The following is an 8,587-nucleotide window of genomic DNA, read 5'->3' as shown; positions in this document are numbered from 1 at the left end:
AATGAAGACATCTAAATGCATAACTTTACAATCCAATGATAAAGTAAATCCTTTGTAAAGTTTTAATTACTTTGTAAACTGTTATGTACCAGTAGTTGCACTTCAGCACAACATTGTGTTTGCTCTGACTAATGTTATATGCAGAATTGTCAATAAAATGACTTCTCAGACATCTAAATGCATAACTTTACAATCCAATAATAAAGTAAATCCTTTCAGACAAAATCATCTAATTAGTCTGAATAATTAGTCTTAAGTTTAATTACTATGTAAACTGTTATGTACCAGTAGTTGCACTTCAGCACAACATTGTGTGTTTGCTCTGACTAATGTGATATGCAGAATTGTCAATAAAATGACTTCTCAGACATCTAAATGCATAACTTTACAATCCAATAATAAAGTAAATCCTTTGTAAAAATCATCTAATTAGTCTGAATAAGTTTGAATTACTATGTAAACTGTTATGTACCAGTAGTTGCACTTCAGCACAACATTGTGTGTTTGCTCTGACTAATGTTATAAGCAGAATTGTCAATAAAATGACTTCTCAGACATCTATATTTGTATAGTATGTGTATTTATTGTCTGTGTCTGTGTAGTTGAGCTGCTGCAACACTCGAATTTCCCCCATGGGGATCAATAAAGGAATATAATAATAATAATAATCTAAATGCATAACTTTACAATCCAATAATAAAGTAAATCCTTTGTAAAAAATCATCTAATTAGTCTGAATAAGTTTGAATTACTATGTACCAGTAGTTGCACTTCAGCACAACATTGTGTGTTTGCTCTGACTAATGTGATATGCAGAATTGTCAATAAAACAACTCAATAACACACTCTCTGTGATCACACACACACACTGGTGCAGGCTACTAGCCACGGCTGCCGAACTGCGCATGCGCGTAAATCGTTTATTGATGAAAAAAAAGGTCACGAACTCTGACCCTCCCACCATCTGAAACAAACACTTAATATATTAATATATTGGAGACTATACACTAGCTGGCTCTACAGCTCCTTGTCAGGTAAGATGTGTTTACTAACGGGGACGCACACGAGGTCTAACGAGCGAGACACGAGTGGCGAGCAGCGCAGGAAGGGAGGGAGCGCTCAGTAGCGGTGCGTCCACGGCAGAGGAGCAGCCATTACCCGCTAGCTAACAGAGCTAACAGAGCTAACAGCTAGCCTAGCTCGTCCGGAGCTCAGCGTTTAGAAGACACATTAGGCAAGTATGCAATCAAAGTGTGTGCGTGCGTGTGTGTGTGTGTGTATGCGACGGCACAGCTGGCATTGTAAATAGAATAAAGATTGCATGTTAGCATGTAGCTAATCGGCTAACGCAGCTAGGCTAGTTAGCAGACTAGCCTAGCCGCGTTAGCCGATGTTAGCTGCGTAGCTAGCGTTGCTAATTAGCCTTCCGCTGAATTAAACCGCGACGGCGTTGCATGAAGTCCGGGTGAGAGCACAGCTCGTCGGGTGGGTTCGTCCGTGTGTGTGTTGTTGAGTTGTGGAGGGTTCAGAGCGGTATTTAATGTCGGTTTTAGCCTCGTTGTCTGAGCCGAAGTCCCGCCGTTTGAGTCGGCAGCGTGGGCCCGGAACCCTCGCGTGCTTTAACCCTTCAATGTTGACCTTTCACCCACAGGAAAAGAAATACCTTTATCTTCCGTATCGATTTGAAACAGCTGGACGTCCGGAACTCGTGTGTGTCGCTGCTGCAGGGTTCACAGCTCGTCCGTTGAGACTCGACAGAGATATTAAGCCGTGTTTTTATATTAAGGCTACCAGAGGCACAGTTTCGAGGTGGCGCCGGATGGGTTGGTTAGTGTAGGCCACAGACTAACTAGTTACAGTGCATTACAGTACATTACAGTCATTTAGAAGACGCTTTTATCCAAAGAGACTTACAATAAGTGTATTCAAGAGAACTACTAGTCACCAGAAGTCATAAGTACATCTCCTTTTTTAAACAAGCATCTAAAAGCATAAACCAGAGCAAAAGTACAGAAACAAACTAATATGAATACAATAAGTGCAACAAACTAATACAAATGCAATAAGTGCAACAAACTAATACGAATACAATAAGTGCAACGAACTAATATGAATACAATAAGTGCTACGAACTAATATGAATACAATAAGTGCAACAGACTAATATGAATACATTAAGTGCTAAGTGGAAGGCTCGGGGTAGCACTTCTTTCAGGAAGCAGATGTTCTACATTACCTGTTAACACGTTTAGAAATATCAAGCATGTCTTGGCCAGGAATCTCTTTTAGCTAAAGGGAAAGGTGCCGTTCAATTAGTAAACATGAGGGATACGAGGAGCGTTAGTTGTAACTAAGTGTTTCTAAAACGAACTTGTTCTTAGTTCAATTCAATTCAGTTTATTTTGTATAGCCCAGAATTACAAATTTGCCTCAGAGGGCTTTACAATCTGTACACAGGCGACATCCTCTGACCCAGAACCCTCACATCGGCACAGGAAAAACTCCCCTAAAAAAAACCTTTAACAGGGAGAAAAAAGGAAGGAACCTCTGGGAGAGCGACAGAGGAGGGATCCTTCTCCCAGGATGGACAGAATGCAATACATGTCATGTGTACAGAATGAACAACATAACCGGGATACAACGCATTCAATGTATATGACATAAATTATTCATATAATAAGAGTAGTAAGCAGAGTAACAGAGGAAAAAAAATTAAGACTACTTATAATAACAGCAGCAATTATTATAGTAGAATTCTAATTATGTAATAGTAATGTGACTAATAATAATAATCGAAGTAGCAGTGGGTGTCAGCCGGCTCACAGCAGGAGGCACGACTACTGTCCAGGTACCACAACGATTCATGGAAACCTGCAAAGCAAGAAAGCAAAAAGGGCTTAGTGGATGTCTTAATAACAGCTCTGAGCTATGATACAGTGTATCAAATGTAAAATAATTAAAATCAGACCTCCGGGTACCTCAACATACATGAGTTTATAAATCATGCTATTTAAACGTGGTAAAAGTTAAATTATTTGTTTTATGGGGTCTAAATTACACACTGAACCCAAACGTTTATGAAAGGATTAGGCTGGTTATATTCTATAGCTTTCTTATTGTCAACAAGTTTCCATGAAAGACCAAAACAAACTTAGGTGTGGAGCTTATTCCTCCACATCATAGACCTCCACTGTTGCATACATAAGCCCCACAGTTGCACTGGGTGACATGTCTTTGCTTAACCTTAAACATGGGGCACTGTAGTTTATTTTGTGACAATTTCACATTCATCAAGCTGCTTCTGTAAATACTTAGTAGAATATCTAATGTGTACACATCTGCATAAAATCACCTCCCAAAAAAGCACACTTTACTTCTGTTAAACATTTGCTAAAAGCTACAGCGCCAAGCTGTTGCAGGAAATTATGCATCCTTTAAAAAATGGGATATGATTAATGACCTGGTTGAGATTGGAAAGTATTTAGAAGTATTATACATCAGACTTGATGGCAGTTAGAAAATGACAGAGTACAGTCAGCCTCATCCTTGATGGTATTTCCATACATGACCTAAAGTTTGCTATGATAAGACTCAAAGTAAAACATATCCTCTCTCTACAGGTGTGCACGCCTCATGGGGCACTAATGTGAAGACCAGTATAAGAAGGTGCGTAGGAAATCAGAATGGATGGACAGACTCAAAGGATTCAACTTGTGTCAGCAGACAGCAACATGGCATTAGGACACAGAATCCAGGTGATGTGACATCCTGTCCACCACTAGAACATGCTCTTGTTTTTTAAATTGTGTGTGAATACAGTCAGCACTAACTCGTGTTTTTTTCTTTTCTTTTTTTCTACTAGATTGTAACTGATCAGCAGACTGGCCAGAAGATCCAGATCGTCACAGCACTTGAGCCATCTTCCCCTGGAAAGCAGCAGTTTATCCTAGCAAATGCCGACTATTCCCCTGGTGGGAAGGTGATCCTGGCCAAGCAGGAAGGTTCACCCAACAAGGTCATCCTCACCAGTCCAGACGGCTCTGGGGTAAACCAGCTGTTGTTTGCCTCCCACGATCTGTCTGGGCAGCAGATTCAGGTATGACCGGAGGATATTAGTCCCCTCTTTCAGACGCTTTTATAAGCAAATTACTTAAAAGTCTTATGACCGAAGCATGAACATGTTTAGTGTCAGTCTTAACTTATTGCAGTGTTTGCTGTATTAAGTGATTCCATTGTCTCGGGTTGTTTTTCAGTTCGTGACTGAAGGGTCAGACCAGTCCATTGGGAAGCCGGTTGTGGAATACTGCGTTGTCTGTGGGGACAAGGCCTCAGGTATTGAATTAAGTTGAATTTGATTTAACATTATTTTTAAGTAACAGATTTGAGCAAGCATTAGCTAACCTGATCCTGTTTTCTCTTTCCTCTCTCAGGGCGTCATTACGGAGCTGTCAGCTGTGAGGGCTGTAAGGGCTTCTTCAAACGCAGCATAAGAAAGAACCTCGTGTACACATGCAGGGGCTCCGGAGAGTGTGCCATCAACAAACTCCACCGAAACCGCTGCCAGTACTGTCGACTGCAGCGCTGCATATCTCTGGGCATGAAACAGGATTGTAAGAGAGTGTGATATTCTATATATACAGTTGTAGATGTGTCATTTAGGACTCACTTACATGAGGACTGATGCCTTTGTTTTGTCCTATCTAGCTGTGCAGTGTGAGAGGAAACCTGTCGAAGTGACCACAAGGGAGAAATCTGTCAACTGTGCAGCCTCCACTGAGAAAATCTACATCCGCAAAAACCTGTGTAGTCCTCTGGCTGCCACACCCACTTTTATGTCTGACAAAGAAACTGCTAGGTACAGCCACTTTACAAAATAAAAATAATACACAAATTCACCAGTTTATAAGATGCACCTGTACAGTCTAATATTACACAATAAATAGCCCTGATGTAAACAATATCTTTGTGTTATATCTTTGTTTAATTATAGAAACTCTTCTGTGTTCTATTGGACTGCATCATATTGAAACTTGTTTCTTATATTGTTTTCCTCACCAGTTATGTACTCCACGGAAACTAGAAACACCTCAACATAATGTAGTCCAATACAACATCAGCCTCTTTGACACATTCTTGTCTTTATTTGATCAGTATGAGATTAAAATGGAAGAAAGATGGGTTTTGTTGAAACAAATTTAGATTGCACATGTGTAATTTATAAACTGACTGAAGAGTTTGAGTAGTGACTTAATCACATTGCATGGTTCTATATTAAATAATGCAATGTTAAATCTCTACCTTCAGGTCTACAAGTTTGCTTGAGTCAAGCATGTTGCTCAACATCCAACAACCCTTCTCTAAGATGGAAAACACCATCTTGATACCAGCATCCCCTGACAAGGTAACACTGATGCAGCCAAATGACACATTTAATTGAAATCCTACCAAGCCATTCTTAAATAATAAAGCCCCTGAGCATATTTTTTTTTTTTATAAATACATCAGCTTTGTAACTTATAAATAAGAAAGGAATAACTGCTTGTTCATTAAAGCTGCATGTATCCCATCATTTCTGTTTTTGTTATTCTTCCTTGAAATAGTTCAGTGATGAGCACAAATGTTTTGTCAACACTAGACAGAGCACTGCAAAAGAAAAAAAAAACATCTTAATGACTGCTACCCGTTCAGCAGGTTGACCCCTCTCAAGGCGACCTCGGCACGCTGGCTAATGTAGTGACGTCCCTCGCCCACCTCAACAAAGCCAGGGAGGCAAGTGACGGCAATGACATGATGGGAGATGAAACGCTTAGCAACGGGGACAGCTCGATGACGGACATGCAAGGAGATGAGCAAAGTGCAAGTGATATCACTCGGTGAGGGAGATGTCATAAAGAATCAAGAGGCTTTGATACTAACCAGGAGTGTTTCTGAAGAAGTTGATACATATACTAGGGATTGACGCTAGAAAGAAACCCAGAGGCTGTTTTTTTTTTGTTTTTTTGTACGTCACAAACCTTTAATAGAATTTCCTGCAGGGCCATGTGGTTTCGGTATCCACTCTAAAGGACTTAATTTGATCCAACCATAGTCAATCAAAAAATAACCATATGTCAAGGGTGCACTATAGTGCTGCTTTGAGTCATATCATATTTTTTCTGTTTCTGTGTAAGCTCCATTATAATAGATGACTAACACAAAACATGGCTCTTTTAATGTTAACTTTTTAGTGTTCATATTTTTGTGTACAATTAGAGCTTTTGACACCCTGGCCAAAGTCCTGCACCCTGGTGATGGCCCAGCGGGAGACTCCTTGGAGGCCACAATGCAGCTGATGTCAGGGGACCAGTCAGGTCCGGTGGTAGAGTTGGAGGGACCCATACTCTCTGACAGCCACTTCCCTTTCAAGGTAAGCAATGGACTTCTACGCTAATGATAAAATCTAACAGAGACCAAAACTCCTGCTTATGTTTTACTGAGTTACACATTTGAATACATTTTTCATAAAAACCTTGAAGTCATGAGTTCTTTATTTACTCTACAATTTGTTCCTACAGCTTATGATGCCTTTGCCTGTGCCAGAGTACCTCAATGTCAACTACATCTGTGAGTCAGCATCCCGGCTACTTTTTCTCTCTATGCACTGGGCACGCTCCATCCCTGCCTTTCAGACCCTTGGGTAAGCCTTCGTCACAAGATTTTTCAATGTTTCATAACAACTTTTTAAAAATAAAGCATTGAACTTTAACATGTATTTCATAAAATGAGAACTAAGAGAGCTTTACCTAAAACCACCACACAGTTCTCTGTAGCAAAATTGAATTACTATTATTTTATTTTACAGCGGTCAAGACAACGACATTAACTTAATGAAAGCCTGCTGGAATGAGCTGTTCGCTCTGGGTCTGGCACAGTGCTCCAACGTCATGAATGTTGGTACCATCCTAAGTGCCATTATCAACCATCTGCAGACCAGCTTACAGGAAGGTAGGAGTGCTCTGCTGATGAATACAAGAAGCCCAAACAATGTTTGTTCAGTGTGATGAAGCAGAAAACCATTTATGCCAAGAAGACATGGATATCTGTCATGTTTATTTTTGTGGCACAATCTTTCTTGAATTTGCAAAAAAACTAAACCGATGCCCTGACCCTTACATCAATGACTCCTCTTTGTTTTTTCTCCTTCAGATAAGCTGTCCCCAGATCGAGTAAAACTAGTAATGGAGCACATCTGGAGGATGCAGGAGTTCTGTAACAGCATGACCAAGCTGTGCCCAGACTCTTATGAATATGCCTACCTCAAAGCCATCGTTCTCTTTAGTCCTGGTGCGTGGACAGCTAGCGAGTTTACACAATTACATTTTTTAATTTGTCCTCCTGTTGAGGCTAAATCCTTAGAGGAAAATCCTGAGCATAAGTTGTACATAAGGCCAAATATACTTGGACTCTTATCTGACTGTGTGCATGTGTTGTTTTTGTAAAAGATCACCCAGGCATCGATAACACACCACAGATAGAGCGGTTTCAGGAGAAGGCCTACATGGAGCTGCAGGACTACGTAACCACGTCCTACCCAGAAGACTCCTATAGGTCAGTGGGCTTTAGCTCTAAACAGGACAGATTTGTGATCATACCACAGATGTACTTGCTACAGAACACATGTTTTAAATCTTCCGTCTCATTGCTCTCAGGTTATCCAAGCTGTTGCTGCGTCTCCCTGCCCTCCGGCTGATAAGTGCAGCTGTCACCGAGGAGCTGTTTTTCGCCGGGCTCATTGGTAACGTGCAGATCGACAGCATCATCCCTTACATCCTCAAAATGGAGTCCACTGATTATAATAGCCAGGCCGTCTCTGGGGTCTGACACGTTGTGCCATTTGTCATTGCAACTTTGGGACTGTTAAAAATGGACAGCCAGCCAATCAGAGTGCTCCGCAGAGCATACACGAAGTGGTCACCACATACTGTATTTATGACACAGCATCCGATGGGAATTCTCGCTCGTACCTTGCTCTTCCTTCTGACTCCTCAGTAAACAGTCAGTAGAGCACCACCCACGAAGAGGACAAACAAATCAACTCCGGCGGCGAGTAATGTCGCCAGTATCTGCCCATTCAGGAATGAACCCTTGTAACCTGCATAGTAGATTGCGCTTTTTATTGTACATAGTATTTTATGCTTCATCGCCTCCAGGCCTTTCCTTTTTCTGCCGATTTTGTTTCTACTTTGAAAGGAATCAGGGTGGTTTGTTTTTTCTCTGCTTTCATACGTGGTCATGCTTTATTTTTATTTTTACGAATAATTATGAGGAAAAAAAAACTTGTCATAATGTGAATGATTTGTGAGTTGTTGTTATCGCAAAAAGGTTATAACCTTTTATTCCTTATTTGTTTGCTCATCCAAAGGATCAGGCAGCATCACTTGTCAAATATTTGACAGCTTGAAGTCATTGTGTATATAGATTTGTATATAGGATGCACCAAGGAGGCTAAAAATGGGCAGCACTTGGTAAAGCGTGAATTCCATCTTTTGGATAAATGAATGTGGATGGAAAATGGTCATGTCATTTGAAAATAAAAAACACACCTTTC

General features: G+C 40.6%; 1 protein-coding gene across 3 annotated transcripts; it reads left to right on the top strand.

The window, feature by feature from the left end:
• The first annotated feature begins 923 nt into the window (after nucleotides 1–923).
• Nucleotides 924–8,587, top strand: nr2c1 (nuclear receptor subfamily 2, group C, member 1). 3 transcript variants are annotated; one of them, XM_054619676.1, is made up of 14 exons: nucleotides 924–1,034; nucleotides 3,621–3,755; nucleotides 3,863–4,096; nucleotides 4,254–4,332; nucleotides 4,431–4,610; nucleotides 4,705–4,855; nucleotides 5,305–5,401; nucleotides 5,689–5,873; nucleotides 6,253–6,406; nucleotides 6,555–6,676; nucleotides 6,842–6,984; nucleotides 7,186–7,323; nucleotides 7,482–7,587; nucleotides 7,689–8,587. In XM_054619676.1, exons 2-14 carry the CDS (start codon nucleotides 3,684–3,686, stop codon nucleotides 7,858–7,860), a joined length of 1,833 nt encoding a protein of 610 aa, XP_054475651.1. In that variant the 5' UTR covers nucleotides 924–1,034; nucleotides 3,621–3,683; the 3' UTR covers nucleotides 7,861–8,587. The 3 variants fall into 3 exon arrangements, with proteins under 3 accessions (XP_054475651.1, XP_054475652.1, XP_054475650.1); XM_054619677.1 differs by lacking the exon at nucleotides 924–1,034 and adding an exon at nucleotides 1,041–1,234 and having other exon boundaries at nucleotides 5,692–5,873; XM_054619675.1 differs by lacking the exon at nucleotides 924–1,034 and adding an exon at nucleotides 1,041–1,234.

This window comes from Anoplopoma fimbria, chromosome 19, assembly GCF_027596085.1.
Source record: "Anoplopoma fimbria isolate UVic2021 breed Golden Eagle Sablefish chromosome 19, Afim_UVic_2022, whole genome shotgun sequence".
Classification (NCBI taxonomy): Eukaryota; Metazoa; Chordata; class Actinopteri; order Perciformes; family Anoplopomatidae; genus Anoplopoma; species Anoplopoma fimbria.
This window is presented reverse-complemented; position numbering and strand designations above follow the sequence as displayed.